Raw genomic sequence first — 25,085 nt, 5'->3', positions numbered from 1 at the left:
TTAGAAAGATGCCTTGTGTCTCTTACCTTGAATAATTTTTTAAGCCTCCGGTAGCCGCGATGTAATCGCGACACGTATTGCTTGTTGGAATCCAGTTTGATTTGTTAAAGCCACAGTTGCGGAAATAAAAATTAACCAAAATAAGAGTCGAATGAACCGAGGAGAAAAAAAAAGAAAACTGTTTTTTCCGTTGTTGTTGTTTCTTATTCGTTACTGAAGTCTCGAGAAATCGGGTTGGTGTGTCGCGGTTGTTTGGTTTGACGGTTTTAAAATGCGAATTTTTCCGACAGCGTTTTGATTATGTTTCTTTCGGATCAGTCTCGGGTACATATATGTATATATATACACATATATACATATATATATATATATATATATGTGTGCAATGCGCGGGAACCGAAGAACGAAAAACACGTTCGTGGCCGTTGAGAGCCGTTCGCTTACTGAATTCTACGCCTGGCGTGTCCCGGCTGCTAACCCGCGCTTTCCCCCTACCACGCACCACTCGTTGGCGGCAAGCTATCCCCGCTATTTCGCCTTTCATCCCACCACAACCTCTTCCACCTCCAGCAGCGAGACCCGCATCCGGGAGTGATGGAAGGGAGAACGAGGGGTAGACGATCCTTCCACTTCCAGCATCGATGGTAATCTTACCGCGGATCGTAAAGCACGCTTACCCCTGCGGTCAAGTGCGAAAATTGCAATGAAAGCATCGAGACACCTCTAGTCTCTTTCTCTTCTCTTCGCTTCCCTCTATCTTCTCTTCTCTTCTCGTGTACCTTTGCCACGGACGTTTTTCCTTCTTCCTCTCCCTCTTCGCCGCTGCGGAATGAAAAACAGAGAAGACAACGGCCCCGAGGATAATATCGTTTTCTTCGATCGCGGTTAACTCGCATTCCTTCCGCGAAAGAATCTTTATTCGAATCTCGAGAATCGATGGACCGTTCTTCGAATAATCGTCGAGACCGATAACGTTACGCGTTTTCGGTTTTTATTAGGCTTTCCTAGGAAACATTCGTTCGAATTCGTAAAAACGTTTGTACGTAGCTAGAAGCGACCGCCGATAACGAATAAATTCGATCGTTCCAGGTAAAATCGGTACGCTATCGATGATAAACAGCGTATATCGTAGACGGTTTGTCATCATCGTCAAACGTTCGGAGTAAGTTTACGTGCGAATTTGACCGGCGTGGAAGAAGGAGGGAGGCGAGTCGGGGAGAGAAGCGTTGAACGTAGTAAGCGGTAGTGGGAGAGACTGGGGAATCCCGCGCGGAACGCATGCGCGGTTTTATTGGTGGGGTTACTCAACCGACGGCGCCAGTATTCTGCCCCCTCCCTCCCCCTCCCGTCCTTTGCCCCGTCGATCTTGAGCTGCTCTCGGTGCTGGTTGCCTTGGAAGGGAGGGACATGGATCACACGCGCACACTGCCCTCTCTCTCTCTCTCTCTCTCTCTTCCTCCCTCTCTTTTCCCTCTTTCGCGCTCGCTCTCTCTCTCTAGCCGTTTATCCGTCTCTCTCTCTTGCGGTGTGTTTGTTTGTTTATAGTCGCGTTCTGGGAAATACCCGATGCGAGTAACGGACTCTTGTGCGCGCGAAGGCTTCCATTCCCATTCTGGCGTTGCATCCGGTCGGTTCGCCGCCAGTATCCCGACGAATGCCTTCCTTAGTATTCTTCTTTACCCTGTCACTTAACGTTCCCTCTTTCCTGATCGTTTCAACGCGTGTCCTTTTAAAGTCTCCTTTTACGTTTATTCGTCCCGCGTTCAATGCGAAAGAATGACTGCGTGTTTCCTCGTTAACACCACGATTCTCTAACGTTTAACACCAATTTTGAATAATCTATCAGCAGCGTTTTACTTTTTATATTTTGATCGTCTCTTCGTATTTATATCGTCTCGTTGCCGCGTAACAATTCCGGTACGATGTCCGTGCGTATCGCGCACTTTGCGAGAGAAAGAGGATCTGTAATTTCCTCGATATCGGATCGATAGGCATCGATTTTAAAAAACATCTGACGATAACGCGATCACGACTTGCCCGATACGATCGAACACGCAACAAACCGATAAGGAACAACTTTTATCGTTACGTTCTCTTCGAAAAAAGTAGTTCAGTGATAATTCGAAGAATGCAGTACACACGCGGTACTCGTTGACTGTGTCCGCGCAAACGTACGCGTATCTACAAATCGCACGTTAAATATTGTACAATGGAATTGTGTAACGATATGCTGCGCGGCGCCGTATCGCGGTAAATCGAGACGTATCGCGCGATAAAATTAATTATCAAATTGACAATAATCATTTTGTCGGAAACGTGAACGTTATCGAAGTGACGCGACGGTTGTAGTTTGCGAAAGATACACGGTCACGCATTATATGGCTAACCGTTTTATCGACGCGTATTGCACCGTCACGCATTAGACTGGCACGCGTTATATCGTCATGCGTTGCATCGCTACTTTACCCTGCAACGTTATACGTATATCGTAAATGTTTTTCGACCTATGTTGTATTTCGTATGATTCGAAACGTTTACGAATAACGCTACGTATCGTTGACGATGGTTATTCGTTTCGCGAATCTCGGTTCATTTATTTGCGTCTCGGAAAGTACGGTATCCGTCGTCGCTTACGCGCGAATGCGCGGTCGACCAACGTTCGACGACGCTTACGAGCCTGTGTGGCCGAAACCGATTAATAATTTGTAACTGGTCCATTTAACGATATTGTTGTTCGACGCTGAACCGTTAATATCTTGTTTACACGTTCGGCTCGGGCAACGGCGCAGCCGCGACGTTCTTGCAAGGGAAAGAGATTGAATGCGACGGAATGACAAAGTCCAGCATACCGAGAATGGTTTCGCAGTTGTTGACTCTTCCGCGAATCAGAGGCATTATCGTTTCTTTAAATGAATAATTGCCAGTTGTTATATCGTTGCAGTACAAACTGACTCGTCTAATCATCTATGACTAAGAAATATTTTGATCGGTCAGCCAGTGTTAAAAATATTTATTGTTGCCTACAAAATCAAGTACGCGCGTACTATGATTGTTCGCGTTCGGTTCTTTTACTTGAAATAACAAACGATTTTACCGAGTGTATTTATTTCGGCGTTACTCGTCGTCCGTTAAACTCGAACGCGTTCGTGAGATTTCGAGGATTCCCGAATCGTCTGAAAGATAAAGTTCGTTTGCTTCTTTTCCCGACGAGAGATCACCTGATTGTTGGTAATCACCGAAAGATTCCATCGGCCGATATCTCGACGCGCAAAGGATCGCGACTTAACTCGTAACCGGTATGGTGGTCATTCTGCCATGTAAAAAGTACATTGGAAACCGCGTAACTAGTCGTACGAACACTATGACGATGGTACGGTAAATAGGGGACCAAGAAGAAATAAAAAAAAGAGGTAAACCATATATCCTGACGGGAGGTTTCCATTGAATATGTCACGCAGTCATCGAACTTAGGAACGTTATTATCGTGATCGTTTGCTTCGGTGGCTCGTTGCAGTGTAAACACCATCCGTCGCCGACCAACTGGCGGCACAGAAGGCAAAATACATAGCCGGAGAGACACGAGAAGCCTCGTGACGCGTTGCCGCGCTACATAATTAGCGCGCGAAAATAGATTTTTGCGAAACGAGCCGAGCTTCGCTCCGCTCTGGTATGTCAATGAAAACAAATCCTTGTTCCCCTTTTTTCCCCTCTACTGCTCCCTTTCTCTTTGTCGAGGCCTGGTAACTCCGGCGAAGGCCGCCGAATACTGAAATATACACACTCGTTTAGAATAGTCGAATCATTGTTTGCTCGATCGAGAGAGAAGTCACCGATTTTGCTGTTGCTCGCTTTTCAACTAATTTATCAACAAATCGCATTTGCTTTCGAAATAATCTAGGTTACGAATAAATACGAATATACACCTAACATACAGCATATGTATACGTATACGAATCTTTTCGAATTTCTCGGTATTATAAACAATCGTCGTATGCTGCCAGTGAATCGTTAATATCGAAATAATATCGAAATTAAGAAAGTAAAATCAACTGACAAACGAGTCGACGAATAAATAAATAGACGCGATAAAAAAAATTCTGGAATATACAAGTTACGCAATCTCTAATGTTGAATTCGCTTACGAAAAGAACTGAAAAGAGAAAACGTTGGCATTCGTTTCGAATACAAGTACGGTGCTAGAGCTGCGTCAGCGGAGGCTAACAATTAGCACACAAATGACGCCACTGTTGCGTCATTCTATTCATTCTTCTTCTATACGAGAAAATTATCGATATTTTTTCGACATCGAGTAGATATCAATTTATTTATTTAAATGTATTCTCAATAAAATGGGTACTCGTATGGTATCGATGTAACAATTTTGTACGAGACAAGGTACATAATTTGACTCGTGATAGATTTCGATGTAAGAAAAAAAGAAATATTCGTCCGGATTCTTTGTATTGTCAGAGTTCGATCGTTGAATGCAAGGTAATATCTAACAATGGAATAGTTAATGGGACTAGATGCGCTTTCGAGGTTACAACGAGCGATTACACGTAAAACGTGGCGGCTAAAGTACGCCACGATTGTATAACCTTTAGTTTTAACGGCTATTATTATAAGGCTGCTTATGTTTATCACCGCTGCTCGTGCACGCGCCGCATATAAAGTAATAAAAAAAAAAACACACACACAATTGTGTAAACATATAAACGTAATTGGAAAAGTTGCGACACGTGCGGCCTTGTTTATGCAATGCAAAAGAATTTGCATCGATATCCGGTATGTGTACATACGTACACATATCGTGATGCATTCGTGTAATCGTGTAAAAAAGTATGCTTAGAACTTTCGTTGCTGAAACTTAGCGGTAAACGACGATGCTTTTCACCGGGAAGCGCGGCACGAAAATAAAACGAAACGAAAACGCTTTGATACAATGAAAATCTTTCTTTTTTTCGGTCAGAGTTCGAGAAATAAAAAGGAGAACGTCTGTACGCGCGCTCGACAATCAGCTTTATCAACAAATAAACACGACTATTATTTTATATTATTACGACAATATAAATACGATTAAAAGATTTGCGAACATGGAATCGTTGCGTGTAAAGTAGAAATTCTTTTTAGGCAAAGTTAATATTCGGATAAATTCGTAATGACAATTCGGGATTAAATTGTCTTTAAATAAAATCGCGTATAAAGCTTAAGAACATATTAAAACTTTAAGAACATCGTAAACTCGTACGTTTTAATCGGAAGATATAAATTGCAAAGGAGAAAAGTAAATGAAAGAAGGACGTCACTGAACGGAATGATGGCGCGTCCCAATGCGGAAGCTTGCATTTTAGCACACCCGGTATATAAATGGAACGTACGGTGCATCTTTCAGTAGGATCTAGCTGTGCTAATGTCGGTGCCAGAAAACCACTGGAAAATCGGTCACGAGTGACTAATCGCAGAAGAATGGCTCCCCTCTCTTCTCGCGAGAGACTAGAGACCTACCAAACTAGTCGCTAACAGGAAAAACTGATTAATTGTTTGTCCGTTTGACGATGAAAATAATGAAAAATGATTACGTCCCTTAAAATCGAGATTTTTGAAAATTCCACTCGAAACGTGTACAGGTATAGTTGGCGCGAAGGCGATATAAAAAGTACGGGCCAGGATAGAAGATGAATGGTTGTCCGCGATCGTCAGCGTAAGCGATAAATAAATGTATTATTCGTGAAATTTGAACGGCGAGCGAACGCAATTGCGAGAAAATTAAAGAAAGACTTTTGTCATTTCGAAGCAGCTACTTTCTTGTTCCTTTGTCTTCGACGAACAGACTAGAAACTCGTACGCGTATCGATGATTAATCGTTTATCAAATAGACATCGAATAGACGATTGTTATGCGAGTCGTTGACGAGTGTTTCGCGAAGAAACGACGCGACATACCTTTCTCGAGCGTAATATCGCGCGTAGTTCGCGCGGATGACCAACGTGGAAAATGAGCAAGGTGCAGTGTCGCGTCATTCGACGCGCATGCCATAATGATACCGCGATTAAACGATCGTACCGATAACCAGCTCGCCTTTGTTGGATCCAAAAGGGAGAGAAACAGTTCTGTTCGGCGAAATAAGTGACCGACTAATTAACGAATGCACCAGCAACATAGACACCTGACAAATAAAGGAGCGACCTCCACAACGCTAACAAAACAATCGTTTCGATCGTTTTATCGGTTTTTATTTTTTCGATAATCTATCGGCATCGACGAGGATTAATTATTTTCGAAATTTCCACAATTTCACGAGTTAACGTTTCTATCTCCTAATTAACGTTTTTAAATTTTAACCGATGAAAGAACATTTTTCCGACGAAAGTATAGCTCGTTGTCTCGGATTAACATTTTAAAACGTAAGAGGTATTAAGGCGAAGGTTACGAACGTTCGACGTTTCGACGAAATATATTTAAGGGTCGCATTAAATGACTATTATTAACAGTGATTCGGGCGGGACGTAACGATAAGCAAAACGCTCGAAATTACTCCAATTTCTACGAATTTGCTTCCCGATGGCTGCTCAGATGCAAATTTCCCAGTTTATTTTCCCGTCGGTCTCGTTCCTAATAAGAGCGTTCTATACAATGTATATCCATGGCGAGACTTGTAATTTCCACTGTAACGTCGAGCGTTGCGCCTTTAGCGAATTTCAATTGAATATCCCGCGAATTTCAGCGAAACTAGGGGGGCTCGAAGGGCTATACGGATAGAGTTAGGTTACGATTAATCGGCTTCTCGGTCGGCGCGAGTTTTCACTCGGTAACGGACAGCGCCGACGACCGAACGTTTGTTGACCGTCCTGGTGTTTATCGGGCAACGAGATCGCGGCGCGGTGCGGTGCGGTATGACGGCGAGAGAACAGAACTCGAACCATGCCACGGATCGACGTTCATGCCTCGCAATCGCGTCAAGATCTGATCGTTGAATTCCAGACCGATCGCCGATTGCAGGATCTAGCGCTTACGTGACTAATTAGTCCGGAATTCGAGGGAAATCGGCCTATCGACGTTCGATAGTGCGTTACGAAGCGAAGCTGTACCTGCCGATAAAAGTCTAAAGACCTGACGCAACGCAACGCGACGCGACGCGTCGCGACATTTTATCGATTTACATTGTACGCGCTGTCTAGGTACACAGAAGAGAATGAAACTGGCCAAGCGGACAAGAAAGAAGGCTGACCCGATCGACCGTGTTCAAGCATTTTCTCGAGAGAGAGAGAGAGAGAGAGAGAGAGAGACACCGGCCAAGGGCAGCTCGCGCCGCGACTAAGTCGTGTTCGTGTTTTGACAGCATTTAACCCTTTCATTATGGCATACTTTGATAGAAACTCGGTCATTCGCCGACGATTGCTACGGGATAACGGTCGTAATCGTGCACAGCCGTTTAATCGAATAAAGCGCATAATATATTATCGAAAATAAATTTTGAACAACACCGTGCAAGTTCGTCTGTTTCGGGAAACGATTATGAAATTAATCGGCTGGATTAATTTCAGCTTAATTTTGCTTAGTTCTGTGCCTGTGTGGCAACCATCGTTGTTGCGAGGGTTAATTTATAAATTCGACCCCTTCCAACGTTAGTTCGAAAATACTTTTAATTCTTCCGCTCGGAAATCGCATTCGACGGTTAATTGGTGTCCCTTATCGCGTTCGGGGTTCGGCGCCACCTACGAATCGAGCCATTTAACGCTTCGATCGTTTCGGATCGTGTAAATGGGAAAAAATTCGCCCCTGGAACATTTAACGCCCCTCGAGATAATCACGATGTTGATATTGCTCGAGTATCGTTCCAGTGTCGATCAAATTTTTTTATCCCAGAGTGGATACATTGTATGTTTTCAAGCGTACTTGTTCCTTTCATGCTTTCGTAAAGCGAACAATTATAGATTTCCGTTGGATATCAAAGTAAAACGATATATATGGATCTGGATATATTGAAAATAACTGTGTACTTTCGATATCGTGTCACGCGCCGTGTCACGAAGCGTACAAAATCGTCGTCGAATTCTGCTAATCTCGAAGCACGATAACGCGACTGCGGACTCTTCGAAGGACACTTGGCTTGTCCATCGGAGGACAAACTACTTCCTCTGCTATACCGAAGCGTTAAGTTCGTTAGGTTCGATTAATTAAATTGATCGAATAATGCGCCGTGGCCCGTAAAAAAACAATGTTCATGCCGTGGTACCATTAAAAACAAGAAAAAGGGAACAAAAGGCAGCGAGTCGAGCAAGCGCGTTAAACGCGGTAATTTTCCTAGCAAAGGCGCGAAGTCGAGGCAACAAACGGGGTCTGGTCGCGTTCGCATGAATGGAAAAAACAGAAGGAGAGGGAGGGATTAATCGAGGAGAAACCGGCTAGTCGGCACGGCGTACGGAAGAAATGCAATTAGAAAAAGAGAACAGCAAAGGAAACGTGTGGGAGAAGAACAATGCGGGTAAAGCGCGAAACGTGGCTGCACGGGTGTGTACTGAGACAAAGAGACGAACAGAAGCGTCGGAAGAAGAGGAAAAAGGAGAGAGTAGTAGCGTGGTATCGCGGTGACCGATAATGCGAGGTATAATAAACGCAAAAAATAGAAGAGAAAGAAAAAGGAAAGGAAAGGAAAGGAAAGGAAAAAGTATTTGTACCGTTTATCGGGTGTTTACGACCGCCCGGTCACTTACAACAATATAGTAAATCGCGTAGGCTGCGTGAATCATTCGTGGCTGGGCAGTCGGTCGATCTTCGAACCCCATTCAAGAGGCGACGACGAACCGGCGACGAGCGATGGAATTTCAGAAATCACGCCGCTTAATTAATACCCGCGAACGGAGCTCGAACTTCGGCCACGCGATCCTCTGATAAGGTGCACGTGAACGAGCCAAGGGGCAAATTTATGTACATGTATATACACAAGAACCGATGTCGGTCGACTGCGAATCGTCTGGCCGTGTTCTGTTGCCCCGAAGGAAAGCAACGAGCCTCTTTTTAACCTCGGTCGAAAACTACGGATGAGGTATAATGGACGCTCACATATTTATGCCTTATTTAAGTCCTTTACCGCTAAGGATTCTGTTTTATTTCTAATAGATCTATCGAGTAGTTTCGATTTAATCCCGTTCGCTTCTTCTTCGTTTTCTCGAACGATAACCGTAACCGATCGAATTTCGATCGAATACCAGTAGATAAAGGTAAAGTAAAAAGGGCAACAATTCCAAGTTAGATTCGGTCGAGCATCGATAGATCACTCTAAACTTGTCCGTATATCGACGTTGTTAAAGAGAACAGACCACCTATAGCGATCGTATCGCTATTTGACGATCTCTCGCTTGCTCATTTACAATTTTTTAACAGACTAAAAGGACCAGAATGAACGATGCAAGCGTGTATTTCTTTTATACGTATAACGCTGAATAAGCAGTAGAAAACTGTCAGTTAGAGAGGCAGTACCTACATACATATATCAGGCTTATCGCGAAGATATGCACGCGAAACGAAAGGAATCGAGATACTTGACCGCGAGCGATCATTAATCTCGCCGTTTTAGACGCGACTGACAAAAATATACTTATTTATCGTGCGCTCTAATCGCAATCGTTCGGATCCCCCCGCGCGCGTGTTTATTATAAACTCCTCGGGCAAGGAAAGATACAGCTCGTAACACAACGTAACAATCTGTTATGTTGTTCTTGGTCAGTCGAACAAACAACAACCGTTTTATGCGCGGTTGCAACCGTGCTCGAGTAAACAGTCTTTCGACCAAAAAATCTACACGCGTGCAAAGTTCATTTATAATGCAATTCTCGTCTCGTATCTCTGTCATTTTCTGGGTACGTGGAATAATAATAAATAATCGCGGTATAATAAATAAATCGTCCGTGTAGTTAATAAAATAAAATAAAGCGAACGAACTGTTCGGGAATCCTGAGCGAGGTTAGTTAGACGATCTTAAAAGAATCGTAGGATTTGCTAGGAGAATCCTAAATGAATTCTGTCGTTGAGATCGAACCTAGCGGGAATGTTAAACGAGGAATCCTCGACGAATCCCAGAAGGGTAAGTTTGCTGGAGCGAAGCCTAATGTGTAGAGGATCGACCAGGCGAATAGCGTCTCTCGTAAATTGGGCAAACTATTCGTCTCGTCACTCTCGGCTAATAATAGCGTAAGAACGGTACGTCGATTATTTACGTACACGTTGCGTAACAAACGAAACGAGTATCTCGACGAAGGCGCCACCGAGATTTAGGGACTTCTGAAATTTGTCCGGGCCGTTTGCTTTCTCGAATTAATGTCAGGGTCGCGGAAGAAAATAGATCGTTACAGAGTGCAGCGTTCTGTTCTCGCGTTTCCGCGCTCGCCGATCTCCGTCTACTCCCTTCTGCCGTTTTCGTGACAATCTCTGCCCCCGACGCGAAGCGGAGCGACGCGACGATGACGGGTATCGATCGCGAATTATCGAGGCTAGCCGAGCTATCCGGGGATTACAAAAGAGGCTCGTTGTAATCCGCTTAAATTGATCCAACGAGTCGCGACCATTGATCGATCGACGTACACCTTTGCTCCTTTTTCGATCGTACACGAATCGTTTCACTGGAAATCGACCGCGAGTCCGCGAGATAATTTCACGATAAGAAAGAAGAAAATCGACGAGAACCAGGTGGAATCGCGACGTGCGCGTGCGACCAAACGATCGCCGTCCTTTCCTTCGACTGTTGGATCATTTTCGATTGTTCAACGTCGTCTTACAATGTTTACCGTCGCGATTGCCAAACGAATTTTGGCAGGGTCATTCGCTAGGCCAGAAGATTCGGGACTCGTGTGTCGCCAGAATTTTTCGCGTGACAGCTAACCGCATCACGGATGGTACACGGATTCAGGTTAATTAAAAGACGATGCTTCTAACTATCCGTATCGTAATCTCCTTTTCGAATTGTAAATGTTTCGTGAACGTCACAAATGAACGTTAACTTTGCCTTTGTTCTTTACTCCACAGGATAAACAGGGCTATGGAAATAGCGATTCGGTTATGGAAATGAAATTTCAATGTTCGAATATCGAGAGGGAAAGCCAGTCGGAATTTTCGATAGCGAGGTGACAGCTCTAGTACCTTGGTCTCGATCTAATTACACCAATGATACGGTCGTAACGCGTATTTCGAGAGCGTTTCGTGACAGGTGTAATACATATACGTAAGTACAATACATGTCACATTGATTTTGCTCGTATTGAACGAAAGAAAAATGTTGTTGGGGTTAAGAATAATAATGGCCACGCGTTAGCGATTACGCGGAAACGTAAATAGTTGGTCGATCGGTGAGTTTTTAACCTGAACTCGAATGCACACGCGTCGAACGGTTATTAATCACAGCTGTATCGGCGATTAATCGATTAATCGATTAATCGATCATCGATGTTAGGTAGCTACTTACTGGAAGCGATTGCCGTGTTCGGATAATTAAATCGTGAGATATAGGGGAGTGGGGAGATTGAAAATCGGACAGGTACACGAGGTTCGAAGAGGGAGTTCGTTTTAGCATGCTTTCAAAGGCACAATTTCGAAACAGAAGTCTGGCGAAAGTTTCTTAAACGAGTCACGTACAGAATTGCAGGTATAATCCTGACGATAAAACGCGTGTTTGCCACGACGATGATGAAACGAGAGGTTTAAATTCGCGTCTCGCGTATCAGACAGCTTGCAACGCGACATCGTGGCCGAAAAACGAAAATATTTTTTCTTCTGCCCGTCCCCGTTGCAGGCCTCTGTTTTCCTTCGAACGTTGTTGCACGTGCAGCTACGCGGCTCGTGCGTCATGGCCACCGATAGTGAGCCATCGAAAAAAGCACACAGGTGAAAGAACACCGTTCACCAGGAACTACGTCACATGACAAATTAACGCTTTGACGGCTCGGGGTTATTCGTTTCTAGCTTTGATACGTCACTTCTTACTTTGTCATTCTTTGCTACAGTCTCGCGTACATAAGTACACGTACGTAGGTACCGACAATTCGGAAACCTTTTTCATAACTTTAAAAGTTTCTCACGCAGTTAATTCAAATTTAATAGAAATATAGACGTAATTTATATTTAACTAGAGATCGCGAATAAAATTGTATCGATAAGTTCTGACAGATCTAAGAGATTAATTAGAATCGAGTTTAGATGTACGTAGAGCGAATAAAATGACATACTTATGAAGCACGGCTGCGAATCGCGACTAATAATCATCGGTGATCGGGGCACGATTCGGTTAACGGGCTAACGAGCTAACGATTAAGGTTAAAACATTCGAGCCGAATCGAGCAGCGTTATCGAAAGGTCCGTGTAGCCGAGCGATCGTTTTTTTCCTCTTGTAAACACTTGAACTCGGAAGGCGTCGGATGCCTTGGAAAAGTTTCGAGCACGCGGTTCGAGTCAAAAGGGTATCGAACATCGCGAACTTAGTTGGCTGTCGTTCACTGACTAACGCTATCTATTTTGTTTGTTTATTTCGATTCGTCGAGTAAACTGTTTTTATATTACTTTACGTAACATGTGAGGTATTTTAAATGCTGATAGATCACCGACACTCGATTTATTAATAATTCTACAATTGGGTCGAATATAGCCTTTCGTTGACCGATAGTCCATGCGTACAGGCAAAAGAGTTTCCGTTCGGTTATATCCGTGGCGCCTATCACCCGTATCTTCTATAGGATTCGATATATGTATTACAAAATGTTGTACGAAAGAAAGCGGCCATGAAATAGTTTCGTGTATTTTTAATCGTGAACGTATACGTTAAAGAACGAGCAAGGATCGACCGTTGTACGATCGTAAAATAATCGCGAAATACCAAAAGCGTGATCGGTTCTGGTACGAGATCGATTTGTCGAATGGTTTGATTTAAACAAAAAGAAGAATAATGGCAGAACAGTTTGATCTGTTTCATAGAAGAATTCGAGCAGGATACGGTGGCGCGTACGGTGTCGAAGATGCCGTTCGTAAAAGAAAAAATGAAAAAAACAGAAGCGATCGTAAAGGCAGCTATAAATGAAGCCGGTCGGTTCGCAAATATTAGTAGCGTAGATTAGTTAAAGGAAAAATAGGAACACGTGTTTACATTCGCACGAATCGCATTTACGAGCCGAGTTCGCGGATTTTGCTGACGTAACGAGCGTACATGCAAGACCACGTTGAAAAATATTTGCGCCTCCTAAACCAAATGCTCGCGATTCTTTTCTCTTCTTTCTTGCGTATTTTTTTCTTCAAACGACACGCCCGATTCTTGCCGAAAGAATTACCTTTCGCTTCGAGCTTGTTACTCGTCCACGATATTTTCGTGCATTTGCCAGTTAAATACCGAATATTCGATGTTTCGCGGACGAATCGATGTTTGCCGCGGCAAATACGATAACGGATGACTATTATATAGTCGTAACGACGATAATGGCCAGATGGAAATGCTCGTAGAAGAGCAATTTGAAACGTTCGAATTCGGTAGCCGCGCGAGGGAAGAAGAAATAGTAACCGCTGTAATTCAAAGCGCACCGTCCGAAAACGACGCGAGCGCGTTCTTCGATCTCGATTTTTCAAACGGCTATGAAATCGTTTGCAAAACCGATCGGAAAGTGGAGCGAAAGAAGCCGAATCGTCGAACAGGTGGAAAAGAAGGCGAAACGCGAAGACGAAGACGGTGCGTTTAACGAGGATCGTTCGTTTTTAGCGACGGCTGATTGCGCGAGCCAAACGCGACGAGACGCGGCGAGTTTCGGCTCCAGTCGGTCGCGATGGATTCGTAAACGAGGCCGGCAAAGAAAAAAAAAAATGTATTTTTAACGAGGCTGATTGAAAAAAGAACCGTGTCAGCCAGGCATAAGCTCAAAATGAGAATGCGCGATTCTTTTTTCTTCGCGCAAAAACAGAAACGTACAGCAACAATATCGACGCTCAGAATATGATTCCACGTAACAGTAAGGAGAATAACGATGGCGCCTTTTCCGCGATGACGTCTCAAGGTGGCGAGCGCATAATAACGCAATTACAGCCGGCTGCGTACGCGACGTCAGTTATTTTTAAGCCGCGGTCTCTTCGAACGAAAACATCGTTACCTATGGTATAAAGTTTTAAAAATCCTGCAATTCCATAATTTGTAACGCTGGCCAGTCGTCTTTCTAGCGACATTCGACGCGCTCGAACGTTATATCTCTCGGAAAATAACGTTTGCTTCATTGGATTGGAAACATCGCTAAAATCTATGAATTTTACCAATAACTTCTGATTTCGATGCGTTGAACAAACAAATGGAACCGAATGTTTAAAGACACAACCTTGTAGAATAGACTGCAGTGTTTATCGAACGCCGCGTCGCGTCGGCTAGAAAAGCGAAATACGATCGAAACTCGAAAGATAATCTTTACATCTGTTTACAGCTTATCCTTTTTTACGAGACCGAATAAAAATTTACTACTCGCGGGTAACGATAAACGAAGGAATTCCGAATGCGTTTGGAGCGTCTCTCGGAAAAGTTTCGCTTTATTCTTTGCATCATTTTTCACTGTACTGTCCTCCTAAACGCTCTAAAGTAGAAGTTTGCAAAGTCTAAAGTTATACCTCGGTTTTTGTTAGGTGCTAAGGATTAAAGTGTCATATCTCATTTTAGATATTAAGAACTGAAAAAGCCGATGTCAAGAGTTAATTAGTTGCTAATAATAAACGAATCGAGCTTGATAAAAATCAAATTTCTTAAATGATTCCGAGAATAAAATTCGAGTGAGATGATCGCAATGTAAAGTAAGAATCGAAGTAATCACGATACGAACGATCGCGCGTAAAATTAGCTGACTAATGGCCATGATTAACCGGGCAGTTAATTAAAAGTACACATTGCCGTTCCGTTTCTATCGTTTTGTTTTCGAAGTACCGTCCAAGTATCGTTCTTTTTTCCGATGTATTAACGAGGCGCGGGATTCCACGAGCAAACATACGCGAGACATTCGTCCACGGGATGTAGCTTTTTATAAAATCTGTTGTTTCGAAAGGATTCACTGTACTTATAATGAAAATCATCGTGTATGAAATCGTGCCAGGCTCCAGAGGTTCATTCAGAATTTTCTAGGCGCGTATCGTTGAAAGATGTATCATTGAAAGATCGCGGAAGATATATTTGATATTCTTACCTGTCGATAAAGGAGCGAATCAAAGATGCGTTTTCGGGATATGCGGAAAGTTTCGCGAGCTGAACGAAAACAAGATTACACGGAGACGTCTCGGTTTCACGTACAGTAGAATAAAAATATTACGTACCACGGAGAATATTACGTGATCGCAGGTGAGATTGCACCGGAATAAACGTCCGTTAATGAAAATAATCCTCGTGGTGACACGCGAAAGTATCACGGTCGACTTATGTACGGAGCACGAGGACAATTTTGAATCTTATCTGTGATCGCGTCCACGCGTTACGAGAAAACGTCGCGCGAGTATTATCTATGATCCAACTTCAAATGCTTCCATTATTTCCCACGAGTACACGCTCGACGTTAATTATACAAGGTATTCTCGAAAAAACATGCCCACTTCGAAGTCGGGTTAAATTGTACGCTCGCGAATGCACGTATTTGCTCGTACTTTTCATTGAAACACGAATTTTGAAATTGATTCTTTCGATTAATAATATCGATTACTAGAATTATCGGGAAAGAAATATTCGAGAAAGGGATTTGTTAAATTACCGGCAGTGCACCGTCGAGATAGCGAGGATTTTGACATAATTTCAGGTTTATTTTTATGCTTTGAAAATGCTTCCGAAAACAGGAGACAGAAATTCGTTTGCGGCCGACAATGGTAATGGGTAATAATAAGATGTGTCGAGAACGACACTGACTGGTTTCCTCGTTCGATTAGCGCTGTTTGTTCACGTGCAACGAGTATAGCGCGATCCACATATTTGTCAGTTCATCCGGTGTTATTTTCAGCCGAGCGAGGTTTAAATAACAATTAGAATTCGTTACGCGTTCTTTTGTCGTTGGCGTATTTTCGATTCGTACCGATCTCCTCCCAAATCCCTGTTCCGTTCTATGATCTATCCACTTATTTGCAAAAACTCCTTGTCCGTGCACGTACTTTGAAAAATGCCACGGTAGACAGAAAGCGTGGGCATCGGTACCGCGTTCTCGAAACAACCGCCGGACACTTTGCATACCAGCGTGAATGTAACCCGTTTCTAACGTTGCATTATACCATGCCATAAAGTGCGGGCCGTATTATGTACACGCACAGGAGGTGCATGCAATTGGCCGCGGGCGAAAAAACGATCGTAACGTAACGACGAGCGTAAAAAAACGATGCCCCCCGATATGCTACGCGAAAAGTGTAGCGATTGAGCCGTTAAATTCTTCCGACATTTTCACCGTACCATAGAACGGGATTTCACGCGAAAACCAATCTATTACTTATTCGGAATTTTTACCAATTATTTATGTTCTCTCGTGCCACTTAGTGGTTTAACGCCACTTTCTTTAACTTCTTTAAATATAGTCGGAGTACGCGAATCAAATCGTTTGTCAAAGACAAGAAACGAGGTGAAAAACGAACAGGTTAACAGCCATTGGCTAGCGTGATTGAACCTAGCAAAATTTGAATACGTCCTTGACTCTGTGCGCGCTTTTGGAAACGATAAGTCAGCATCGTTTTATCGGGAATCGTTATCGGTGACTTTCGCATCTGTCGTCCAAAAATAGTTTGTCGCCACGCGTCTCCGTTGACTTCTTTCACTGTCGCGTCGGCTGAAAATCGTCCCGATAGCCCTGTACTTCCTTCCTCTCCCTGTACGTTGTTTCTACGTACGATTTTCACCGTGTAAATACTAACGCGACCGACAGAGCAACGGATTTCGAAACGCGAGTCTCCCGCTAATTACCGGAAGAAAATATTTATGTCCGCGGAATCGCGATGTCGCCACGACGCGATAACGATCGTCTTCCTACGCGATTGTCACCGAAATCGAATCGGTCTCCCGTCTTCGATAACGTCGTTCGTTACGATTATTCTCGAGACACGATAATTCGTGTTATTAACGATAATGGACAGTAGATTTGTAGCACGGTGCCTCGTTTCCGAAACGAGAAGCTGTGCAGAAAAAAATGTACATTCGTGCGCTGGAATTGAATGTACACGTAATTATTATTTGATCGAGTCGAATATGTAGCATCGGTTACTCGACAACCATTCGACAGATATCAAGTTGAATGTGTCTATAGACGTATGCGCGTACCTGTAGAGAGGTGTGCGCGATGTTTGCACGCGAAAACGAATGGTATCGCCAAATGTTTCTGTTTCGTAATCCGCGACAACCAGGCTCTGGAAAGCCTGTCAAAACGTAATATCGGATTTCAACGTAACATTTTCCATTAGCCTCGGTCGTGGACACGATGCCATAGGATTCGAACTGGGACTGGCGTTATCGCGCGAAATCGACCGACTCCTGCAAAATCCAATCGATTTTACGCTTTTGTTAGACGCCATTGTCAAGTTTCGCTTTCGATACTCTCGAGATATCGGCGATTATTAAAAATGAAAAGTGCAACGACAGAAAGGTCAGGTTAGATTTTCCTCAGGCTCCCTCGTACGTTCAACGATTATGTCGAATAAAAGCAGCGTATCATCGGACCAAAGGAACTCGATAGTTTTCCACTCTTCGAAACGCATCGTCATTTTCCTCGAAAACAGTTTACGATTGTTCTTCTGTACAGGATACCAAACCAAACTTTCGATGAATTCGAGATTTCTGCTATTTCCCGAGGTGATTAATTACCTCGAGACGGGGACCATTGGATCCTTCGGGCAGAGAACGTTTTGTCGTCATCCAAGAGCGAATCGATCGTGTTCGCATACCAAGGTAAATTCGCGTCGATGATATCGCGAAAGTCTCCAAGTGACCGAACGATCGATCTATCGTAGTTGCGTGTTGTTCGTTCGCTCTTTTTAGCCCCGGTCCCTCGTCAATTTATTTGAACGAGGGCTCCTATTATCGAAACTAAACGTTTCACGAATGTAACGGATACTCGAAAACCTTTCGTCCGATGCGAGGTGCTTTTCTCGTCGAACGATTCGAGAACCGGCCACGGAAACCTCGCTTTTGGTAGGTTGAATCGTGGTTACTTATTCAGCGAACAGTTTGATATACGACGCTTCCGAGACAATGCTCGCCTACGGGCTATTTTAAAAGTTGTATTTACGACTTGCCCTAATATCGTGAATCGCGATTTTTAATTCGTTTCGTAAAACGTTTCACGTGAAATTTCATGATAGCGCAAAGAGTATGGAGATTGAGCTATAAGAACACATTGTATAAATCGTATAATTATAGATTCGAGTGTACAAGTACGTTTTGGCAGCACCGAGTCGTTCCCCAATTACCCTGCAACGAGACAGTCGCGGAAGGGGAACGGAAAAGCGTGGCGATTCTATTAAAAGCGGAACACAGCGACGAAAATTAATCCTAATGCACGAAAACGGCGGAGACGCGTTATATTTAGTTCGTCAAATGGAAGCAGTTGAAAATAGAACAAAAGCGAGAGTCTCGTGATCGTGCGCAACTCTGGGACCGTACGATAGAACGAAATCGTTGAATAAAAAAAAAAAAAAAAAAAATAGTCTAACGGTAGAAGTTGTTTGAACGAACCTAAAACTCTGTTTCTCTCTCGGGATTTACACGTATTTCTGTCTACTATAGCGACGGATATTTTTCAGGCCGATTTTTTCTCTCGTTTCGTTTCGCGACGATTTAGCGTATGGCGAATTAACGCGTGACCATCAAACATCGGAACGATAAATCAATATCGTAAATTCTTACGGATACGGATCTAGGAAACGCTAATCGACGTGACAATATCGCAAAGGGAATAGACGATAACGCGAAAATGGAAATTCATAAGGGGAGCAGTTAAATAATTCACGATATAAATTTCGTTTGTTTTCTGGTATCGTAACGGCGGAACGCGACGATACGAAGTTGGCTCGTGTTCTACGCTTCGTGGCGGTACCTGGTGTTAAAGTTACGCGTGTCCTGCACGCAGGCATATAGCAGAGGGTCACGCGCGTCTTTGGAGGGTTTCGACGAACTGAAAGAACGTTTCACGATCTCGCGCTAATCTACGGGAATTTACGTAGTTCCTTTTTCGGCTGTTCTTCGTCCTAGATGCTGGCCGCAGTCTTTCTAGATATAAACGAATTTCATCTATTCGAATTTACGATAATAAAATTAAGCGGACGATTTGTCGAAAGTCTAAAGCCTAAGGTAACAGAGTCGTTCTCACGTGAAAAGATGTATGTCGGTCGTTTTCGGGCGGGTATCCGACCCAGCTGAAAACACAGCTGCACGTGTTCGCACCTGCGAAGCATCGATGCTTTTTGTTCATTTCCGAATGAACGCGCACACGTGTAGCCTCGACCGAACACGTAATAGAGAGAGCCTAATGAAATTGAACGATTCTTCGATGTTGTTACGTCAGTCACCGTAAGTTGCGGCAAATAATTACTTCGGTTTCTATTCACCCGAACTGCAGCGAATAACTTCGATTACTTCGAACAATAAAACAACGAACGTTCGATCTCTTGCTGTACACGGGTGAGGTAAAGGTTTATCATCTAACGAAAAACATGATAGAAAATGCGAAGATCCATTGTAAATGCGCTTAAAGTTGTATTTATTGCACGGAGAAGCAACTAAATGGCGGGATTATCACCTGTCGTTGCGTAATCTGCCATCTTAGTTTTGCGATTAAAAGCCTTCCTCGCATACAGAATTTTGTTGTTGCTTCTTCTTTCGATCACGAGAACGATTAACGAACGTTATATCGTTGCCGTAAATGGTCGTAAGCGTCGATTAGGCGTCGATTTCGTGCAAACAGCAAATTTCTGGTGACTAGCGTCGTCGATTCGAACGCTTCGTATAAAAATGCAATAATACGTCCCTTTTCTCTAATAATCTTTCCCCTTTATGGACAAACGTTATTTACGAATATTAAATTTTTGACTGGAAAATAGGTCGAACGGGGTTGATTTATGACTCGATGGTTAGGTTCCGGTGACTCATTTTTCCCCTTTTTATCGGACTATTTCATAAGTATGCATTATGACGTTTTTTGCCACGTACATGCTCGTCTTCGGATTATGGGGGCTATATTAGCGTTTGAAATGTTCAGCGAACATGCTTCGATAAACGACGATCGTGACGGGTTTAATTGCTTCGAATTTATTAACTGTTCGAAAAGCCGCATTATTTATAGCATGATCTAATAAATACTTGTACGCTCTATGAAACTTAGAAAGTGGAAACTGCCGTGAAATGTTCCGATCTACTCGCTGCTGTTTCGTAGCTAATTCGTGGTTATCGAGCTGTATACTTTGATAGGAATGTCTATCGTAATGGACGCGCATAAAAATAACTGCACCTAAAACATCGTATATCTGTCAAACGACTCGCGAATCCAAGGCTGTAATCATGTGTCTGTGATTGCCGTCTCGATTGTGGCCTTCGATCGCGGCAATCCTCTCGCAATTACAGCTGTCCAGCGTCGCGTTCTCGCCTTCCGTCGCCTTCCGTCGCCTTCCGTCGCTGCCGCTCGCTCAACGATTATCGCGAGAACGCGCGAAATTAAATGGCGCCTCACAAAGTCTGCGTCGCACCGCGTTCGCATAACGTTTTCCGTTCCGTTTCACCGCAAAAACATGATCGCGAACGATTAATTATCGAATGTCGCACTAATAATCACGGGATCTGAAATTTCGGAATCGAACAATCACGGTTTGTTGCAATTCGAAGGATACGCGTATACAGCTTTCTGTTGCGATATAATAATAACTGGGTTAAGGGTCGGAACAATAAGAAAACTAATTACGTCGACGCGTCTATTTCTAAAGGACTCTGTATATGTATCTTCGAAAGGAACTCGTGGCGCGTACGTCAGACGTAACGTGACGTCAGGTGGCGAATCGTCACCGGTCGGAAACGACATACTAGCCGAAAACGACTGATATATTTGACTGCGTAGATCAGGTTAGGTCGGGCCGTGTGCCAACAACAAGAAACGAGGAGCCTTTTCGTTTGGCGTAAGGGTTGGATCACGGTGGCGCCCGGAAATCGATTAATACGCCAACGTTGGCCGCGAACAACACTTATCACGGACGAGAAACGACTCGATCAATATTTGTTTCAAGATAGCGCACGCTAGCTAAATAGATAAAAATCCGATCGCCATGGAATCGAATAACGATTAACGAGAAACGGATTTTTGTCGAAGGATAAACGCTATTATGTTTATCGATTTGATATTATCGTATCGTGGAAAAAAAGAAATTAATGTTTTGAATCGTATATGTATGTGCGTATTTATCAAGACATAAACAACGAATTACCTGTTTGTTCGTGCATTTGAAAATTCTACGAAAAACAAAGAAACATTTTGCTGGCGAATTAACGCTTTTGATACGAATCGCCGAGTCTTGTCAATTTTTGTTAGCTCTTGTACACAAGAAAGTTTGTCGATAGCAAACGTATGTTCATTTTCAAATTGTATTTGGCTAATTTTTTCATCGTGGACTTAGTCGTGGAAAACGACGACAAAAGGAAAGACTAAATATAACGGCCAACTGTTCTTCTCTAGGGAAAATATCGATAGGAAGCCTCCTTTTCTCTAGGAAAAATTCCGTCGAAAGCCCCTTCTTCCCTCGAAGAGCAAGGTCTCGCCACTGTCGAGCATAGTATCGTAACGAGTGGTAGTGTCCTCTCTTCTAAGGAAGTAGAGATTCGCATTGCCGTATACTACATTTATTGAAAACTTTTAACAAAGAAACGTGCTTTTCACACATAAAGAACAAAGAACGTAGGTTAAAGGATATTTTCCCTTCATTTGATCGTCTTTAAAACGATCATCTTCTTCTTAGACGAGCTTTATATGCGCGTTCCTTCGCTACGTCATGCCAAGGAACGGGAACAAACGAGAAAACTGTCTGTGGAGAATAATAAAGAAGAATCAATTGTCCGTGTCGAAGTTTGGTCGTTGAACGAAAAGGAAGGAAACCCCTTCGAAAATTCTCCAAAGATTCTCAAATTATACAGGAAGCTCCTTAAAGTTTCATTCCCCGCTCCAGGATGTCGATTACGTTTGCGACTTACCGAGATCAGTCTTCTCGTTGATCGTAGAAAATGCCAGTTTCCGCTTCGTTGCTTTTCGCAGGACATCCTCTCCTTTCCTTTCCTTTCTTTTCCTTTCCATTCCATTCCTGTCCCTTCTTTTCTTTTCTTTTTTAATTTTCACTTTCTCGTATCGATCAAACACGATCACCGCGCGAAACGCGTTCAATCATTTGTTCGCGTTTTGGATTTATTTTAAGGTTGCTAAATGCTTTCGTTACGAAATGTTTCTTGCAGAAGAAACGTAATAAAAGTAACAAATTTCTCACAAATATTATGTAAAAATAATATACTCGATGGTTTAGCATTTATAATAATTGATTTTCGACCGCTGTCGCATAATCATCGTTCGAATGAACATTCGAAATCGATAGTAGTTATTACCGATATTTCATTTATAAAACTTTTAGAGCTGCTACATGCCAATGATGCTGTCAATGATTATACAAACTGACCGCGTAACACCTTGTTTCCCGAACTAAATATACCCGCTCGACATTTCGTCGACAAATGTACGTCATGACGAATGACGTCGTTACGAGTTGTCGTAAACGTTGTTCGTCTTTATTCTTTCTTTTTTTATCGCGCTCGTAATTCTCGAGTGATCCGACCTACATAAAAATGCTTTTCAACGAACGAAACAATTGGAAGTCTGTTAATAAATACTTGAGAAGGAAATCGATTAGCAAATCTTTGATATACGATGACTCGGTGCGATATTTTTGAACTTGACCGATTCGACGTTGACATAATTAGGCGTAGAGCGGTATATCTGGCGCAGTCATAAAACGATTTAAGCGCGAAACAAGATGCTATATCTCGAAAAGGTAAATATGTTTTGCGTTCTCGTGGCCTATTGTAACGATCGTTTCGACGCAATTCGTGACGACTAACGACAGATCGTACGTACGTCAGAGTTTCTATGACGATCAGAAACGCGTCGGCGAACGTTTATAGATCCGCCCGCGAAAATTCTTATCGCTCTTTCTGACGACGAACGTCAGATTTCCCGTGGGCGGAAGCGTCCGATTACAACGCAGTGTCTGGGTTTAGGCTTCAACGATACCGTTGACCGCTGACGTACTTTGCTTTCCACGAACACCTATCTTCCGACCGGAAATTCCGCGCTACGATACGATCGATTGGTCGTACGGGGCCAACTTTCGAGTCGATCGCGCTTGATGATTCTTACGATTTATCGATCGTAAGTGGTCGCCAAGGGACCTCGAACAGAACCGTTTACGGAATTACGACTATCAAGCTATTTTCCGAACAAGCAACAGCGAAACGTTTTGATCGCGTCAAACATTTCGACTAATGTTCTAACAACCAGGCATAAGCGAACATTCTTATCGCTCGAAAGCACCCTATTACCACCGATACCATTCCCGTGATAATAAAACGCAAAAAGTTGTCGGTCGACGCGTTAAATCTTTCGATAAACGTCGAACGATTATTCTGCCAATTATACGATCGATTAATCGGCGGAATTTAATCCTGACTGTATAATATTTGCAAATATATTTTAAGATACGAATATAGGATATAATAAGGAAAGACTATGTTGCACCGATCGTATCGTCAACGCGTACATATATACAGTATACCGTGGGAATGCGTCGAAGCTTCAAGTTGGAAGTTTTAGCGTTTCGGCTGCGCGAACATGTCGAATCTACTGCGAAATTGATAATCGACGCTGCTCCCCGGTTTTCTTCGAATCATGGCGAATCGATTTCACTGTGTAAACACGCCGATTTAACAGCGGTTTTGTGCCGACTACAGCACGGATAATGTTGAATGTTAATCGAAACGAAACCAAACGGAAAGGATCAGTCTGAAACGTCTAGAACTCCTCGTCCGAAAGTAGACGTTGTCTGTCAAAATCTATCATCCACCTCGGAATACATACTGTTATTTCGTTCGGTGTTACCAATGTCAAATTCCTGACCGATTAAAAGTTTCTTCATGGAATATGTGGCAGATGGTACGGATTGAAAAAGCAACTAGACGCTGTCTGTCAACGATGATAACGTTGATGTTCGGGATAACGTTTGGTCGATATCAAACTAATTGTAAATGTCGTTACGTAGAAAGTTTTGCGTACGCGTTTTTTCAACGTCTTCTAGCGAAAAGTATTCGCGAAGCTAACTTCGCGATAACTAGGAAGCTGTTTGACTTTGATAGCCGCTGCCAAGCATCCGTTTCTGACAACTGTATTCTCGGTAAGCTCTCGGTTACGTGCTGGATATAAAAAATCTAGCAAGCATCGAAGCGTTAACGGTCAAAGGTAAATGTCTTGTACTACCCTCGAGGACATTAACTTTGCACGAGGAGGCAGGAAGAGAATGGCGAAGGTACGGCAACTGAGAAATTCCGCCTGAAAATGGATTCTGTTTCGTCTGGATCGAGCAAAGATCTCCTTCCGATGTTGATCGACAACATCGTCCTTTCGCGTAGCTGGCATCGGTTCGCGAATACGTAGTGCGAGTATACCGAGATCGTCCGCTATATTTACCTTCGGAAAAGTCACTTTGCCAAGTCGAGTAAGGTGTCGCGAGTATAGTAGCCGGTGCACCGAGAACGCCGGATAAATCCGGTTCGACGCCACAAGACGACACGGCATAAACATAGCCGAGACAAACGTCGAAAAGCGTCGCTCACAACGGCCAAATGACCGACGTCGAATTTAGCATTTTAATTATTGGTTAAATATTCATTGGAGAGGCAGAGATAGAGAAATCCAGATGTACAGGGACCGAAAGCTATAGCTAGGATTCGAGAGATTTTATGATACGTGTCCCTCTATATGACGCGCACGGCTTTGATTCTCCAGATCGGTTAAATCGGAAATAGGAAAAAAATGGTTAAAACTTAGAAATAA

The 25,085-nt window shown here is 43.2% G+C and overlaps 2 protein-coding genes across 6 annotated transcripts in view; one reads left to right on the top strand and one right to left on the bottom strand.

The window, feature by feature from the left end:
• The window catches only part of Pdk1 (Phosphoinositide-dependent kinase 1), a 322,127-nt gene that overhangs the window by 12,324 nt on the left and 284,718 nt on the right, over positions 1-25,085 (bottom strand). Inside the window, exon 1 of one of the 4 annotated variants that reach the window (XM_076530161.1) lies at positions 8,715-8,801. The exons of 2 other annotated variants lie outside the window; for them this stretch is intronic. In XM_076530161.1, coding sequence (XP_076386276.1) covers positions 8,715-8,786 — 72 coding nt within the window. In that variant the 5' untranslated portion in view covers positions 8,787-8,801. Of the gene's footprint in view, positions 1-26; positions 439-8,714; positions 8,802-25,085 lie in introns of those variants that run through there. One more of the 4 variants, XM_076530163.1, reaches the window with a different exon arrangement.
• Positions 8,858-25,085, top strand: part of LOC105664193 (uncharacterized) — a 288,268-nt gene continuing 272,040 nt past the window's right edge. The window contains exons 1-2 of one of the 2 annotated variants that reach the window (XM_012297707.2): positions 8,858-10,084; positions 11,023-11,218. The gene's annotated coding sequence lies outside the window, so the exon portion shown is untranslated. Of the gene's footprint in view, positions 10,893-11,022; positions 11,219-25,085 lie in introns of both variants that reach the window. The other variant, XM_076530197.1, reaches the window with a different exon arrangement.

Source organism: Megachile rotundata, chromosome 3 (genome assembly GCF_050947335.1).
Source record: "Megachile rotundata isolate GNS110a chromosome 3, iyMegRotu1, whole genome shotgun sequence".
NCBI classification, from domain to species: Eukaryota; Metazoa; Arthropoda; class Insecta; order Hymenoptera; family Megachilidae; genus Megachile; species Megachile rotundata.
This window is presented reverse-complemented; position numbering and strand designations above follow the sequence as displayed.